General features: G+C 37.7%; 1 protein-coding gene across 2 annotated transcripts in view; it reads right to left on the bottom strand.

Annotated features, from left to right (window-relative positions):
- The window catches only part of LOC110639395 (phosphoglucan, water dikinase, chloroplastic), a 62,533-nt gene that overhangs the window by 8,404 nt on the left and 35,212 nt on the right, over positions 1 to 18,917 (bottom strand). For both annotated transcript variants that reach the window (XM_021790321.2, XM_021790343.2), the window contains exons 14-18: positions 10,484 to 10,567; positions 10,291 to 10,377; positions 10,128 to 10,204; positions 9,750 to 9,903; positions 9,545 to 9,656 (exon numbers count right to left, since the gene is read on the bottom strand). In XM_021790321.2, the coding sequence (XP_021646013.2) occupies positions 9,545 to 9,656; positions 9,750 to 9,903; positions 10,128 to 10,204; positions 10,291 to 10,377; positions 10,484 to 10,567 (514 nt within the window). The remainder of the gene's footprint in view (positions 1 to 9,544; positions 9,657 to 9,749; positions 9,904 to 10,127; positions 10,205 to 10,290; positions 10,378 to 10,483; positions 10,568 to 18,917) is intronic.

The raw sequence follows: 18,917 nt of genomic DNA, 5'->3' as shown, positions 1-18,917 counted from the left end.
CTCCATATACACCTCCTCCTGAAGATCACCATGAAGGAAGGCATTCTTGATATCCAATTGGTGCAGGGGCCAATCATATGTAGCTGCTAAAGAGATAAACAAGCGAACAGAAGTAAGTTTAGCTACAGGAGAAAAAGTGTCAGAGTAATCAACCCCATATGTCTGAGCATATCCTTTTGCTACAAGGCGTGCTTTTAATCTAGCCACAGAACCATCAGGATTTACCTTTACTGTAAATACCCATTTGCAACCAATAGCTTTCTTACCAGTGGGCAAAGGCAACAGTTCCCATGTACCATTAGCATCTAAAGCCTCCATTTCCTCTTTCATAGCAGCACACCAGCCAGGATGAGACAGTGCCTCACCAACAGTATTAGGGATGGGAATAGAGTCTAAAGAAGTAACAAAACACCGAGAACAAGAAGAAAATTGCTTATAAGAAACAAAAGAAGAGATAGGGTAAGTACATGAACGTTTACCTTTACGAAGAGCAATGGGTAAGTCTAGATCAGAATCATGATCAGTATGAGGTACAGGATCTCCCAACGAAGTAGCTGGTAGAAAGAGATAATTCTCATATATTTCAATTAATCTGTACATGGGTATTTATATACAATTGATTCCTATAATTGTGTTATACTAATTAGGAAGAAATCCTAAATAAGAAATCCTAAATAGGAATACGAGAATCTGAGAATATACACGAAATAATATAATGATTGACTTTCCATAACACTCCCCTCAAGTTGGAGCATAGATGTTAATCATGCCCAACTTGTTACAAATGTAGTCAATCCTAGCTCCATTGAGCTTTTGTGAAAATATCTCCTAACCGCTCTCCGGTTTGATATGTCTGTTGAGATGATCATGTTGTTGAATCTTTTCACGAACAAAGTGACAATCAATCTCAATATGTTTGGTCCGCTCATGAAATACGGATTAGAAGCAATATAGAGAGCGACATGATTATCACACCACAATTTCGCGAGTGGGGTCTTAAAACTGTCTCATCTAGTAATTGAAATATCCACATTACCTCACATACTGATTGTGCCATGGCTCTGTATTCGGATTCAGCACTAGATCGAGAAACTACACTCTGCTTCTTGCTTTTCCAAGACACCAAATTTCCTCCAACAAAAACGCAATATCCAGTAGTTGACCTCCTATCAACCTTAGATCCAGCCCAATCGGCATCTGAAAAACATTCAACATTTAAATGCCCATGATTACCATATAACAAACCTCTTCCTGGAGCTCCCTTCAAATAGCACAAGATTTGTCCCAAGGCTTCCCAATGAGCAACAATTGGGGAAGACATAAACTGACTTACCACACTAATGGCATAAGCAATGTCGGGGACAGTGTGATGAAGGTAGTTCAATTTTCCTACCAATCTCCTGTATCTCTCTGGATCTTCAAACAACTCACTATCCCCGCTAACAGTTGTAAATTTGGAGTCATTGGTGCACTACAAGGCTTAGCACCTAATTTTCCTGTCTCTGTCAATAGATCAAGGACATATTTCTTTGAGACAAGAAAATACCCTTCTTACTTCTCATAACTTCAATACCCAAAAAATACTTTAATAATCTCAAGTCTTTGGTCTGAAACTGGATTTGGAGGAAGGTTTTAAGAGATGAAATACCTGCAGAGTCACTCCCAGTGATGATAATGTCATCCACATAGACTACCAGGAGAATTAGACCAGCCTCAGATTGCTTATAAAATACTGAGTGATCACACTTACTCTTTTGCATACCAAATTCTGTCTTGCTTCCTGAATCTCCCAAACCAGGCCCTAGGACTTTGTTTCAAGCCATAAAGAGACTTGAAGCCTACAAACTTTACCCAACTCCCCGAGCAACAAACCCGGTGGTTGCTCCATATACACCTCCTCTGAAGATCACCATGAAGGAAGGCATTCTTGATATCCAATTGGTGCGAGGGCCAATCATATGTAGGCTAAAAGAGATAAACAAGCGAGCAGTAAGTTTAGCTACGGGAGAAAAAGTGTCGAGTAATCAACCCCATATGTCCGAGCATATCCTTTTGCTACAAGGCGTGCTTTTAATCTAGCCACAGAACCATCAGATTTACCTTTCAGTAAATACCCATTTGCAACCAATAGCTTTCTTACCGGTGGGCAAAAGCTTGATTCCCATGTACCATTAGCATCTAAAGCCTCCATTTCCTCTTTCATAGCAGCACACCAGCCAGGATGAGACAGTGCCTCACCAACAGTATTAGGGATGGGAATAGAGTCTAAAGAAGTAACAAAACACCGAGAACAAGAAGAAAATTGCTTATAAGAAACAAAAGAAGAGATAGGGTAAGTACATGAATGTTTACCTTTACGAAGAGCAATGGGTAAGTCTAGATCAGAATCATGATCAGTATGAGGTACAGGATCTCCCAACGAAGTAGCTGGTAGAAAGAGATAATTCTCATATATTTCAATTAATCTGTACATGGGTATTTATATACAATTGATTCCTATAATTGTGTTATACTAATTAGGAAGAAATCCTAAATAAGAAATCCTAAATAGGAATACAGAATCTGAGAATATACAGAAATAATATAATGATTGACTTTCCATAACACTCCCCTCAAGTTGGAGCATGGATGTTAATCATGCCCAACTTGTTACAAATGTAGTCAATCCTAGCTCCATTGAGCTTTTGTGAAAATATCTCTAATCGCTCTCCGGTTTGATATGTCCTGTTGAGATGATCTGTTGTTGAATCTTTTCACGAACAAAGTGACAATCAATCTCAATATGTTTGGTCCGCTCATGAAATACCGGATTAGAAGCAATATGGAGAGCAGCTTGATTATCACACCACAATTTCGCAGGCAAGGGGGTCTTAAAACCTGTCTCATCTAGTAATTGAAATATCCACATTACCTCACATACTGATTGTGCCATGGCTCTGTATTCGGATTCAGCACTAGATCGAGAAACTACACTCTGCTTCTTGCTTTTCCAAGACACCAAATTTCCTCCAACAAAAACGCAATATCCAGTAGTTGACCTCCTATCAACCTTAGATCCAGCCCAGTCGGCATCTGAAAAACATTCAACATTTAAATGCCCATGATTACCATATAACAAACCTCTTCCTGAGCTCCTTCAAATAGCACAAGATTTGTCCCAAGGCTTCCCAATGAGCAACGATTGGGGAAGACATAAACCGACTTACCACACTAATGGCATAAGCAATGTCAGGACGAGTGACAGCAAGGTAGTTCAATTTTCCTACCAATCTCCTGTATCTCTCTGGATCTTCAAACAACTCACTATCCCCTGCTAACAGTTGTAAATTTGGAGTCATTGGTGCACTACAAGGCTTAGCACCTAATTTTCTTGTCTCTGTCAATAGATCAAGGACATATTTTCTTTGAGACAAGAAAATACCCTTCTTACTTCTCATAACTTCAATACCCAAAAAATACTTTAATAATCCCAAGTCTTTGGTGCAAACTGGGTTTGGAGGAAGGTTTTAAGAGATGAAATACTGCAGAGTCACTCCCGGTGATGATAACGTCATCCACATAGACTACCGGGAGAATTAGACCCGACCTCAGTTGCTTATAAAATACTGAGTGATCACACTTACTCTTTTGCATACCAAATTCCTGTACTGCTTCACTGAATCTCCCAAACCAGGCCCTAGGACTTTGTTTCAAGCCATAAAGAGACTTCCGAAGCCTACAAACTTTACCCAACTCCCCCTGAGCAACAAACCCAGGTGGTTGCTCCATATACACCTCCTCCTGAAGATCACCATGAAGGAAGGCATTCTTGATATCCAATTGGTGCAGGGCCAATCATATGTAGTGCTAAAGAGATAAACAAGCGAGCAGTAAGTTTAGCTACGGGAGAAAAAGTGTCGAGTAATCAATCCCATATGCGAGCATATCCTTTTGCTACAAGGCGTGCTTTTAATCTAGCCACAGAACCATCAGGATTTACCTTTACTGTAAATACCCATTTGCAACCAATAGCTTTCTTACCAGTGGGCAAAGGCAATAGTTCCCATGTACCATTAGCATCTAAAGCTTCCATTTCCTCTTTCATAGCAAAGACACAGCCAGGATGAGACAGTGCCTCACCAACAGTATTAGGGATGGGAATAGAGTCTAAAGAAGTAACAAAACACCGAGAACAAAAAGAAAATTGCTTGTAAGAAACAAAAGAAGAGATAGGGTAAGTACATGAACGTTTACCTTCTGAAGAGCAATGGGTAAGTCTAGATCGTAATCATGATCGGTATGAGTGAGGATCTCCCAACGAAGTAGGCGGTGGAGGATCTGAGTCAGGAATCTCCAATCTCCTGGAATAAACATGAACAACGGGAGGCCGAGTAGGTCTAGAGACGGAAGAAATAGGCTGTGAGAGAGGACTAGACATTGGTTGGACAGTATATATTAAGATATCATCTTCCTCCCCGACTCTCATACACGGATGATTGAGAAAAAATGGAGTGGACTCAAAAATGTGACATCTGCGAAACAAGATAACGATTAAGAGTAGGAGAGAAACAACGGTACCCTTTTTGGATCCGGAGTACCCAAGGAAGACACATTTGAGAGACTTTGGATCCAATTTAGTAACTGTGACGAACATCACGTACAAAACAAGTACAACCAAAAATACGGAGTTCAACGAAACAAAGATTTTGTAGGGAATAAAGCGATTATAAGGAATATCCCCATTAAGGGCGAGAAGAAGGCATACGATTGATCAAAAACATGCCGTGAAAGCGCATCCGCCCAAAAGTGTTTAGGAACTTTCATCGAAAAAGAAGAGCACGAGTTACCTCAAGAAGATGCCGATTTTTCTTTCGGCCACGCCATTTTGGGATGGGGTATCCACGGGAAAGAGGCGATGAAGAATGCCATTTTGTGTCATATAAGACTGAAATTGTCTTTGAAAAATATTCTTTAGCATTGTCACTTCTTAATATGCGCATGAAATATTAAATTGAGTTTTGATTTCATTACAAAAGGCATAAAAGATAGAAAACAACTCGAGCGATTCTTCATTAAATATAACCAGGTAACACGAGTAATCATCAACAAAAGTAACAAAATAACGAAATCCAGTTTTAGAAGTAACAGAATAAGGACCCCAAACATCAGAATGAACTAACTCAAAAGGGGATGAAGCCCGTTTATTGACTCTAGACACAGAAGGCAAACGATGATGTTTTGCAAACTGACACGACTCACATTCTAGTCTTGATAAAGATCAAATCGAGGACACAACTTCTTCATGGTAGACAAAGAAGGATGACCCAATCTACAATGAGCTTCAAGAGGTGTTAAGGTCTTTGGAGCAAACAAGCGATCGCGGTACATGATTTTCCGAATGTATAGACCACGACTCACGTCCTCTACCAATAATCGCCGTCGTAAGATCACGAAACAAACACCGATCGGAAAAAAGAAATAGAACAATTTAAGGTACGAGTAAGTTTACTAACAGAAAGTAGATTAAAGAGAAATTTGGTAGACACAAAGCAGATGACAAAGAAATTGTGAAGTCGGATTCGCAGTTCCAGAACCCATGACACAAGAAGTAGAACCATCAGCTAAAGTAACAGTAGAGGAAGTGGGATTAGACTGAAAAGTAGATAGAAGACTAGAATTACCTGTCATGTGATCTGTTGCACCAGAATCAATAACCCATTTGGATGAGGAAGACACAAGGCATGTAGTGGATTTACCTGACTCGTGATCGCGATGATAGGGAACCGGTAGGCTTTAAAGATGCACGATCTTTGGGAAAAGCGTGCAAAATCCTCTGCGGATACCAAAACAGTTTTCTCAGAGGAAGATACTGTAGAATCCTCTGCTGCCATATTTGCCATCTGTGATCGCTGATTTTTCCTCTGAAGTTGCGGACAATTATATTTTGTATGGCCAGGCTCATGACAATAATAACAAATGACTCCTCTTGAGTCCTGATTAGAACTAGCCTCTCCATTACGCTGATTACTTACATTTGCTGTAATTCCTCCTCTACTTCCTCTTCTATTACCCTGTTGTCCATTTGGATTACGGCTAATAAGAGCACTACTAGCAGGCTGTGAAGATTGGGTACTCTCTGTACGAAGGACCCGTGTGAATGTTTCATGCAAAGAGGAAATCTCAGAACTGGAAAGAATCTGAGATTTAGCAGTCTCATACTCTGAAGGAAGGCCTCCAAGAAAACTCATAACAGTTGCTCCGTTGGGCTCTTTGAACTTTCACATCAGAACTAAAAGGCAACAATACATTAAGTTCCTCATATACCCGTTTAAAATCCATAAAATAAGCCGTGAGAGACTTATTATCTTTCTCAGCACGGTAGAATGCCTTACAAACATCATAAATACGGGAGATATTCCCTTTACGAATCTGAGAAAATCTAAGTAATCCATCAATTCCTTAACAAATTCACAGTGATTAATTAAACTAATTACCTCACTGTGAATCGAGTTCCGAAGCTGCAAAAATAACCGAGCATCCTCCCTTAGCCAAGTTTGTTGTGTATCATCAGTAGGTGGATCTTTAGTAAGGTGATCATCCTTATTAATGCTACGCAAATAGACCCTAACAGTCTTACTCCACTCCAGATAATTCAAACCATTAAGTTTGTGTTCCGTGATCTTAGTCATCATCGGAATCACATCAAAAATAACATTCTTATTGTCTGCCATTTGTTGAGACAAAGAAAACTAACCGAAACGCTAATCCAAAGTGCTGACAGCAACAAAATAATCCAAAATCACAAATCAAGCAAATACCGAAATAGGATCTGAGAGCCAAACCTCAGAAGTCCTTTAATGGTGTCTTGGATCGAACAAAGACACCACGATGGATTGAGGCGACGCCGCAACGTTGATCGAGAGGCAAGCGGCCGGTCGGCGGCCAAGGTCTCTCCTGAGCTGGGTGGTGAGAACAAATAATCACCCTAGATAGATGATCTGCTCTGATACCATATAGAAAGAGATAATTCTCATATATCAACCACCTGGGTTTGTTGCTCAGGGGGAGTTGGGTAAAGTTTGTAGGCTTCGGAAGTCTCTTTATGGCTTGAAACAAAGTCCTAGGGCCTGGTTTGGGAGATTCAGTGAAGCGATGCAGAATTTGGTATGCAAAAGAGTAAGTGTGATCACTCAGTATTTTATAAGCAATCTGAGGCTGGTCTAATTCTCCTGGTAGTCTATGTGGATGACATTATCATCACTGGGAGTGACTCTGCAGGTATTTCATCTCTTAAAACCTTCCTCCAAACCCAGTTTCAAATCCATAAAATAAGCCGTGAGAGACTTATTCTCTTTCTCAGCACGGTAGAATGCCTTACAAACATCATAAATACGGGAGATATTCCCTTTACGAATCTGAGAAAATCTAAGTAATCCATCAATTCCTTAACAAATTCACAGTGATTAATTAAACTAATTACCTCACTGTGAATCGAGTTCCGAAGCTGCAAAAACAACCGAGCATCCTCCCTTAGCCAAGTTTGTTGTGTATCATCAGTAGGTGGATCTTTAGTAAGGTGATCATCCTTATCAATGCTACGTAAATAGACACTAACAGTCTTACTCCACTCCAGATAATTCAAACCATTAAGTTTGTGTTCCGTGATCTTAGTCATCATCGGAATCACATCAGAAATAACATTCTTATTGTCTGCCATTTGTTGAGACAAAGAAAACTAACCGAAACGCTAATCCAAAGTCTTGTGACAACAAAATAATCCAAAATCACAAATCAAGCAAATACCGAAATAGGATCTGAGAGCCAAACCTCAGAAGTCCTTTAATGGTGTACTGGATCAGGCAACAGCACACAGTGGATTGAGGCGACGCTGGCAACGTTGATCGGAGACGAAACGGCCGGTAGGTGGCCAAGGTCTCTCCTGAGCTGGGTGGTGAGAACAAATAATCACCCTAGATAGATGATCTGCTCTGATACCATGTAGAAAGAGATAATTCTCATATATTTCAATTAATCTGTACATGGGTATTTATATACAATTGATTCCTATAATTGTGTTATACTAATTAGGAAGAAATCCTAAATAAGAAATCCTAAATAGGAATACAGAATACAGAATATACACAGAAATAATATAATGATTGACTTTCCATAACACTTCCTAAAGGGGCAGTGACAACTACCTCCCTCGACATACCCGCGTTCAAGGCTTACCCATACAAAACCTAACTATTTCTCACTGATCTCTCTTTGCAAAAAAAAAAAAATGGCTAAATCTCTGATATCATGATGAAATTAGAGAGAATTGAAGAATTTCTATATGTATTTCAATATATAAATTGATTTTACAATAATTCAAATTTATACACAAAAGTTAAAGTTAGAACCTTAATAGGAAAAAAATAAAAGCTAATAAATATAAATATCTCTAATATCAATAATTTACAGCTAATGCACTAATTAAGGGATTCTAACACAAACATTGGTACATAGAATACATTTTTGGGGACAAATCCCAATGTTCTTTTCTTTAAAATTACCTTTAAAATGTTGTAGACGATACATGCTTCATAAATGTGGGAATGAAACTTATCTTGCATAGTGAACATTGATGAAATCTTTTTATTATTTTGATCCAAACAACTTTATTTTGCCAATATTGGTATATTTGACTCAAATTTGCCAATATTCACCTTATATAAATAATTTTCTCAAAGATGTCACCATGGTTTCAAATAACGGTCGTTATGTAACGTAACAACTGTTATTTACAAGTTTTGGAAGGGCCCATTACGCGATACACTATTATTTATAGGCAAATTTGGAGTTGCATGTATAACGGCAACGACCGTCATTTACGTTACTGTTATAATCTATTGCAAGAAACTTGCGTCCCACATTAAAAGTATGGGATTTCAATGTGGGGTATATATGAACTTGGGCTCTCTCACCTCAATAGCTAGCTTTTGGAGTGTGGTTCTCCTAAGTTCGTATCATGGTATCAAAGTCGGCTCTATCTTGCAAGACCAAATGCTCGGACGGTGTGATGGGTCACGGAGTAGTGGCCTAGGCCCATTGTGTATGGATAGGTGGTCCAATATGTAGGGTGCTAGCCATGACCAACGAGGACGTTAGTTCTCCAAGCGTGGGGTATTATTAAGATCAATTGTAAGAAAAACTTATGTCCCACATCGAAAGTATAGGATTTCAATGTGGGGTATATATGGACTTTGGCTCTCCCACCTCATTAGCTAGCTTTTGAGGTGTGGTTCTTCTGAGTTCGTATCATAGCGTCAGGCCATTACCATTACATTACGTCCGTTATAGGCCTGTTTCCATTACCCGCAAACACACTGTGATTTAAAACCATGGATATCACATAAAAACTTCAACAAATAATTAACGATTCAAATCATGAAGGCTAATTGAATTAGTAAACAAAAATTCCATTTGGAAGAGACACAGTGGTTACTTGAAAGGGTATTTAGGTATAGTTCTTAGATTTTCCTGTAGTAAAGTATATGGCATATCAAGAAAAAAAAATGACCTTTATGTGAAACAGCTGCCAAAGAGGCTAAACGACCACAGGCAGCAGCCTTTGCACCAGAAGAAAGTGTATCTACATCCGAAAGCAGTATAACACCTCCAGACGAAAAACCCTTAACAAAAATTAAATGTTTGTCAATTTTTTTGAATTACTCCCACTACAATCACTTGATGTTTATAGAATTTATAAGCAAGGAAAATCATACCTGACTTGAAAAACTTTGAATAGCTGACTCATGAGATCCAGAGGATTCAATTGTAGGTGTACCGTTACCAGAAAGATCTTTTCCAATAAAATTACCACCAATGTTACCTGATGAATTCAGAGTTAGATTTACGCCAGTCGAGGATGCTTCCAACCTACAAATCACAGAGGCAAGCCGAACCACCATCATCAAGATCCCCCACCCAAAAAAAAAAAGACACAAAGGGAAAGACAAAAAAGAAGGGCATTAGTTCATATAATCATATCCAATGATGGCGCATAATAATAATAATAATACAGAAATCACAGAAGATACTTGAATTTGAGAAAAAAATTGGAGAAACATAAATGATTCTAAATCTTGTTCTGAAAAACTTACCTCACATATTTTCCAGTAAGCCTTTGTAAATAATCAACTTTATCTTCATCTTCACATGTCACAAAGACAACCTTCTCCTGCAAAAAAAACAATTAAAGTTCACCTTCATTGATATGTATTGCAAAAGCATGCTATAGATTTAATTCTTAAAAAAGGTACTTGCTTGCCGGGCCCTAACACCAAGATGAGATAAGTGAGGCAGCTCCTGAAGAAGCACAACTCCCACTATGTTACTACTAGCAGCTGTTACCTGCAATATACATTAACCTCGAAATTTCATGTTTATTTAACTGCAACAATAAAAAAGGTTTAACAAGACAGATGGCTAGAACATAGCATGTTAGACGCATGCAAACCTCTTCATCTCCATCAGCTTTGTTGACCACAAGAATAACAGGTCCTATGGTTGATGGTAATGATCCAGGCACAATGCTCTCAACCTGAAGTCAAAGCAACTGAATATAATACCTAGCAAATGATTCCTTTGGGATGTAATGCATGTAAAAATGTGTGAATGTTTATGCCTTCTTTCTATAGCAACAAAATGAAATTGACTTTGACAAGATTAATGGATAAGAGCTTAGTGCAATTCAAATATTTTACCATGAAAATAGAGTTTCTCTTCTTTTCCTAATTTTTTTTATAAAATACAAGAAAGGCTTTTCCCACCCAAGCATTCACGAAGTTTATGATGGATTCACTATTTCGTTTGGCAAAACACATCTTCAGTCCTTGAACTTTTTTTCCCCCTATCAAGTCCCCATAGTTTTATTTGGTCACTTTGCTTCCCTGAACTTTTATTATTCTTAGGAGAAACAAATTCTCAAATCAATCGTTAATTGTTAAGAATTACAGTCTAAGAGTGAGAATATTAAACTGGAAGGTTACACATTGAACTGGGCTCCTTATCACCAAAATGGCTTAAGCCATTTTTATTTGGCTTGGTTTGTCATTGGTTATTAGGCATTAATTCTATTTTCTCCTTGTAATTAGCTTCCTATTTTTTACTTTCCTATTTAAGTTTGATTCTTTGTATATAAATAGGAGCCATGTATATCATTTTTATCATCAAAAAATACATAGAAAATACATAGAAAAGTCACATTTAGTGACTTTCAAAAGTGGGCAACATAAAAGCCAAATTGCCTTCCTCTTAAACAAGAAGACAAATAGAGCTCTATTCAAAGATTGCAAAGTTATTCCGGGAGAGGCTTTAACAAGTCAACATCGGTTAGTAGTCTTGGATGTTAAGTTTAGGAACAATTCAAGTAAAGCTAGAAGAAATATTGTAGCACGAACAAAGTAGTACGAGTTCAATAGATGAGCCACGAAAAGGAGTCAATAGAAAGCTAGAACTTTAAAAAAGTACTCTAGAGTCAAAAGGCTTTAAGTTAAATAGAACAAAAACATAATACATGCATTACAAGTTCAATGAAGACCGAAATAGAGATAAGGAAGGAGTTAGTTTGGATGGAGTGATATTACCCCAAAGTATTCACTTTAAATATCTCGGCTCAATCCTTCAAGTAGATGGGAGATGTGAGAAGGATGTTAGTCATAGGATTAAAGCCAGATGGTTGAAGTAGAGACGTGTCATGGGAGTTTTATGTGATTGCAAGATTTTCAATAAATTGAAAGGGAAATTTTACCATACAATCATACGACCAGCCATATTATATGATAGTGAGTGATGGGCAATGAAGGAGCCGTATGTGTCTAAGATGAGAGTTGCGGAGATGAGAATGTTAAGGTGGATGAGTGGCCATACTAGACTAGATAAAGTTCGTAATGAGAGAATTAGAGAAAAAGTAGAAGTGGTGCCAATTGAAGATAAGTTGAGAGAAGAGAGATTGAGGTGGTTCGGAGCATAGATATACGAAGACTCCAGTTAGACAAGGAGAGCACATTGGGTTAGAGTATAGAAAGAAAAGAAATGGTAGACCTAAACTGACTTGGAGGAGAATAATATAACATAACCTAGAAGCATTACATATTTTCAAGGATTTCACCCAAAATCGTTTAGAGTGGAGAAAGAGAATCCATATAGCTAACCCCAATAAATTTTTGGGATAAAGACTTAATTGAGTTAAGCTGAGTTTATCAGTGTCTTTCATCTTGGTATCAAAGTATTCGATTCATTAGGGCGAGCTTTAGTATTATTCATTGGCACTGTTGACGGGTATTGTTCATAGCACATGGACCTTTTTTCGGCCTTTTGTTCAATTGTTCCTCGTGTGTCACATCTCTACCCAACCCTTGTCCTTGACTAAACCATAAACGAATGTCGAAAATAATGGATTACTCTAAAGGAATAAATGATATTGGAATTTTTTTTTCCAATGAAGAAGTTCAATCCCTAAGGCGTTCGATGTCTCAGCTTGAATTTCAATCTTCCATAGTTGTCTCTTTCAATTTTGTCAAATCAGGTAATATTTTTCCGGCCAATCTCGATAACTCTTGTTGGGTTATAGATTTGAGAGCAAACAAATATATAACATGCTCTTCAAATAAATTATCTACCTATTCCCTATGCTCAGGAAAAGAAAAAGTTTATATAGCTGACGGTTCCTTAACTACAATTTTTGGTAGAGATTATATTACATGCACTCCCAATATAAATCTCAATTCAATTTTTCATATTCTTAACTTTCCTATCAATCTTCTATCAGTTCCATTACCCAAGCCCTTAATTGCAAAATTGAATTTTTTTTTTTTCCTACTCATTACATATTTTAAGATTTGAGAACAAGGAAAACGATTGGTAGAAGTAGTTTGCAAGATGGTTTGTATCTGTTAGATGACGGATGTGGTCTCTCAAATCTTGGAGTAAACCAGGCTTTGTTAGAAAGGTTTATGAGTGCTAATGAAGAGATTATCCAGTAGCATATGAGATGTGATGCTTGTGAATTTGTTAAACACACAAGACAGCCTTACCCTTCCATAAATAATAAAAGTTTGGCCCTGTTATTGAAGTAGTGAGAGTTCAAAGGAGTAAAGCAAGTGAAATTCAAAAATGAGCTTCTCAAGTCCGAAGCATGAAAGCTGGATATGGAGACCAATGGTATGTGGATACAGATGGCATCAAAGATTAGAGAAGCAGCTAAAAAAGTACTTGGAGAGTCTAGAGGACATGGACCGCCCTCAAAAGAGAGATGGCGGTGGAATGAGGAAGTACAAAAGGCAATAATAAGAAAGAGGAAATGGTAAGAAATTATCAAAGTGTGATAATAATGAGGCGTATGAATAGTACAAGATAGCAAAGAAAGAGGCAAAAAAGGCAGTTAGTCAAGCAAGAGCACATACCTTTGAAAAGTTATATGAGAAACTTGAAACTAAAGAATGGGAGAAAGATATTTATAGACTAGCAAGGAGGAGAGAAGAAATGTCAAGATCTCAATCAAGTAAGGTGCATTAAGGATAAAGAAAAAAAAGTATTGATCAAAGATGAGGACATTAAAGAAAGATGGAGAAATTATTTTGATGATCTCTTTAATAATAGTCAAAGTAGTAATAGTGTGAATATAGACTACAGAGTAATAGAAAAGAATGTTAATTATACTAAAAGGATTAGATCTTCAAAAGTAAATGAAGCACTTAAGAGAATGAAAGTGGATAAAGCCTATGGACCCGATGGAATACCAATTGAAGTGTGGAAGTGTTTGGGAGATATGGAAGTGGCATGGTTAACTAAATTGTTTAATAAGATTCTAAACTCAAAGAAAATGCCTAATGAATGCAGGAAGAATATTTTAGTACATATTTTTAAAAATAAGGGGAGACATACAGAGTTGCTCAAACTATAGGGGAATTAAACTCATAAGTCATACTATGAAGTTGTGGGAGAGAGTTGTGGAACATCGACTGCGTCATGACACTTTTATCTCTCCCAATCAATTTGGCTTTATGCCCGGTCGTTCAACTATAAAAGCGATCTTCCCATTAGAAGCTTGATAGAGAAATATAAAAATATGAAGAAAGATCTACACATGGTTTTTATCAATTTGGAAAAGGCATATAATAGTGTTCCAAGAGATGTCTTATGGAGAGTGTTAGAATAAAAGAGGGTATCTATTAGATACATACAAGTGTTGAAAGATATGTATGAAGGAGTAACTACTATTGTGCACACAATAGGAGGGAACACAAGAGATTTTCCTATCTCAATTGGATTACACCAAGGCTCAGCTATAAGCCCTTACCTTTTTACATTAGTTCTAGACGAATTGACGAAACATATACAAGAGAGTATCTCTTGGTGCACGATATTTGTAGATGATATAGTTTTGATAGATGAGACACGAGAAGGAGTAATAGAAAGCTAGAGCTTCGAAAAAGTACTCTAGAGTCAAAAGGCTTTAAGTTAAGTAGAACGAAAATAGAATACATGCATTGCAAGTTCAGTTAAGGCTGAACTAGTGATAGAGAAGGAGTTAGTTTGGGTAGAGTGGTATTGCCCCAAAGTAATCACTTTAAATATCTCAGCTCAATCCTTCAAGTAAATGGAGATATGAGGAGGATGCTAGCAACAGGATTAAAGCCGGATAGTTGAAGTAGAGACGCGCCACGGGAGTTTTATGTGATCACAAGATTTCCAATAAATTGAAAGGAAAATTTTACCGTACAGCCATACGACCGACTATGTTATATGGTATTGAGTGTTGGGCAATGAAAAAGTCGCATGTGTCTAAGATAAGAGTTGCGGATACGAGAATGTTAAGGTGGATTAGTGGCCATACTAGACTAGATAAAGTCCGTAATGAGATTATTTGAGAAAAGGTAGGAGTGGTGCCAATTGAGGATAAGTTGAGAGAAGGGGGAATGAGGTGGTTTGGTCAGGTGAAGCATAGACGTATAGAGGCTCTAATTAGACAAGTAGAGCATATTGGGTTAGAAGATAGAAAGAAAAGAAGGGGTAGACCTAAACTGACTCAGAGAAGAGTAGTACAACATAACCTAGAAGCATTACACATTTTCGAGGATTTAACCCAAAATCGTTTAGAGTGGAAAAAGAGAATCCATATAGCTGACCCCAATAAATTTTTGAGATAAAGGCTTAATTGAGTTAAGTTGACCCTTTTATTGACTATTCATTCTAATGTGTGGAGACCTACTCAAATAGTTTCTTTATCTGATTATATATGGTTTGTCACTTTTATTGACTATTGCACTAGATTGATATGGGTTTTTTCTATGAATGAAAAAAGTGAAGTATTTTCTTGCTTTCAGCATTTTCAAAAAATGATTTACACACAGTTTGATGCTAATGTTAAAATTAAGAATTGATAATGGCACAGAATATATTAATGGTATTTTTCGTGCTTATTTGGATTCAAATGGTATTGTGCATCAAACTAGTTGTGTCAATACTAGTGAACAAAAAGGAGGTGTCTAAAAGAAAAAATAGATATTTATTGAAGGCAGCTCAATCTCCTATACAACTCAACTCAACTCAACTCAACTAAGCCTTTATCCCAAAAATTTGGGATCGGCTATATGGATTCGCTTTCTCCACTCTAAATGATTTTAGATTAAATCCTCAGAAATTTGTAATGCTTCTAGGTCATGTTGTACTACACTCCTCCAAGTCAATTTAGGTCTACCCCTTTTTTTCTTTCTATCCACTAACCTAATGTGCTTTACTTGTCGAACTGGAGCCTCCGTTTGTCTACGCTTCACATGACCAAACCACCTTAATCTCCCTTCTCTCAACTTATCCTCAATTGGTACCACTCCTACCTTTTCTCTAATACTCTCATTACGGACTTTATCTAGTCTAGTATGGCCACTCATCCACCTTAACATTCTCATCTCTGCAACTCTTACCTTAGACGCATACGACTCCTTCAATGCCCAACACTCACTACCATATAACATAGCCGGTCGTATGGTTGTACGGAAAAATTTTCCTTTTAACTTATTAGGAATCTTGCGATCACATAAAACTCCCGTAGCACGTCTCCACTTCAACCATCCGGCTTTAATCCTATGACTAACATCCTCCTCACATCCCCCATCTAGTTGAAGGACTGAGCCGAGATATTTAAAGTGATTACTTTGGGACAGTACCACTCCATTCAAACTAACTCCTTCCCTATCACCAGTTTGGCCTTCACTGAACTTGCAATGCATGTATTCTGTCTTTGTTCTACTTAACTCAAAGCCCTTTGACTCTAGAGTACTTCTCCAAAGCTCTAGCTTTCTATTGACTCCTTCTCACGTCTCATCTATCAGAACAATATCATCCGCAAACATCATGCACCAAGGAATACTCTCTTGTATATGTTTTATCAATTCATCTAAAACTAATGTAAAAAGGTAAGAACTTATAGCTGATCCTTGGTGTAATCCAATTGAGATCAGAAAATCTCTTGTGTCCCCTCCCACTGTGCGCACAATAGTAGTTGCTCCTTCGTACATATCTTTCAACACTTATATGTACCTAATAGATACCCTCTTTTCTTCTAACACACTCCATAGGACATCTCTTAAAACACTATCATAAGCCTTCTCCAAATCAATAAAAACCATGTGTAGATCTTTCTTCACATCTCTATATTTCTTCATCAAGCTTCTAATGAGAAAGATCGCATCCATAGTTGAACGACCGGGCATGAAGCCAAATTGATTGAGGGAGATAGAAGTATCATGACGTAGTCAATGCTCCACAACTCTCTCCCACAACTTCATAGTATGGCTCATGAGTTTAATTCCCCTATAGTTAGAGCAACTCTGTATGTCTCCCTTGTTTTTAAAAATAGTGGCTCAATCTCTTATGTTTGCTATAAATCTTCCTACACCTTATTGGGGGGATGCAGTTCTTATTGCAACATATCTTATCAATAGAATACCTCTATGAGCACCGACCTTTAAGAGCCCTTTAGAGGTTTTATAAGGTTATAATTCTTATACTGCTCCACCAAAATTTTTGAATATGTTATTTTGTATACAAAACAAATATTGAAAAGTTAGAACCTAGAGCTCTAAATGTGTGTTGTAGGATATTCTGGTACTCAAAAGGGCTATAACTGTTATTATTCTACTACTAGGAAATATTTTGTTAGTATGGATGTTACTTTTTTGAGAATTTGATCCACATTTCCTTGTCAAGTCACCACTTCTGGGGGAGCATAAGGAGAAAGAGGAAGAGGTCCATTTTCCTAACTAGGCTATTAGGCGTCAAGGGGAGACTTTAGGCTTGGGCCACAGCTTAGTAATGAGCCATCTGACCAATACCAACCACCTCCTTGAACCCATGGAAATTGAATAGATTATATTTGAGAACTGTTATGGAAAGTCAATCACTATATTATTTCTCTGTATATTCTGTATTCTGTATTTCTATTTAGGATTTCTTCCTAATCAGTAGAACACAATTATAGGAATCAATTGTATATATATACCCATGTACAGATTAATTGAAATCAAGGAGAATCATCTCTTTCTACATGGTATTAGAGCAGGTCATCTATCTAGGGTGACTATTTATTCTCACCACCCAGCTCAGGAGAGACCTTGGCCGCCAACGGGTCGTTTCGACTCCGATCAACATCGTCGGCGTCGCCTTTACTCCCTCATTCCACCACTATGTGTTGTTGCCTGATCCAGTACACCATTAAAGGACTTCTGAGGTTTGGCTCTCAGATCCTATTTCGGTATTTGCTTGCTTTGTGATTTTGGGTTATTTTGCTGCTGTAAGCACTTTGGATTAGCATTTCGGTTAGTTTTCTTTGTCTCAACAAATGGCAGACAATAAGAATGTTATTTCTGATGTGATTCCGGTGATGACTAAGATCACGGAACACAAACTTAATGGTTCGAATTACCTGGAGTGGAGTAAGACTGTTAGGATCTATTTGCGTAGCATTGATAAGGATGATCACCTTACTAAAGATCCACCTACTGATGATACACGACAAACTTGGCTAAAGGAGGATGCTCGATTGTTTTTGCAGCTTCGGAACTCGATTCACAGTGAGGTAATTAGTTTAATTAATCACTGTGAATTTGTTAAGAAATTGATGGATTATTTAGATTTTCTGTATTCTGGTAAATGGAATATCTCCCATATTTATTATGTTTGTAAGGCATTCTAGCGTGCTGAGAAAGAGGATAAGTCTCTCACTGCTTATTTTATGGATTTCAAACGGGTATATGAGAAACTTAATGTATTGTTACCTTTTAGTCCTGATGTGAAAGTTCAGCAGGCCCCACGGAAGCAACTGGCTGTTATGAGTTTTCTTGTAGGCCTTTCTTCAGAGTATGAGACTGTTAAATCTCAGATTCTCTCCAGTTCTGAGATTTCCTCTTTGCATGAAACGTTCACACGTGTCCTTCGTACAGAGAGTACCCAATCTTCACAGCCTGTCAGTAGTGCTCTTATTAATCGTAATCCAAATGGACAACAGGGTAAGAGGAAGAAGAGGAAGTAGAGGAGGAATTACAGGCAACAGAAGTAATTAGCGTAATAGAAAGGCTAATTCTAATCCGGACTCAAGAGGAGTCATTTGTTATTATTGCCATAAGTCTGGCCATACAAAATATAATTGTCCGCAACTTCAGAGGAAAAAGCAGCGATCACAGATGGTAAATATAGCAGCAGAGGATTCTACAGTATCTTCCTCTGGGAAAACTGTTTTGGTATCTGCAGAGGATTTTGCACAGTTTTCCCAGTATCGGACATCTCTAAAGCCTACCAGGTAGCTGTGTCATAGGTTTTGGAACTGCGAACCCGACTTCGTCAATTTCTTTGTCATTTGTTTTGTGTCTACCAAAATTCTCTTTTAATCTACT

The sequence above is a fragment of the Hevea brasiliensis genome, chromosome 2 (genome assembly GCF_030052815.1).
Source record: "Hevea brasiliensis isolate MT/VB/25A 57/8 chromosome 2, ASM3005281v1, whole genome shotgun sequence".
In the NCBI taxonomy this organism is placed as follows: Eukaryota; Viridiplantae; Streptophyta; class Magnoliopsida; order Malpighiales; family Euphorbiaceae; genus Hevea; species Hevea brasiliensis.
The sequence above is the reverse complement of the archived record's forward strand: the minus strand, read 5'-3'. Positions and strand labels throughout refer to the sequence as shown.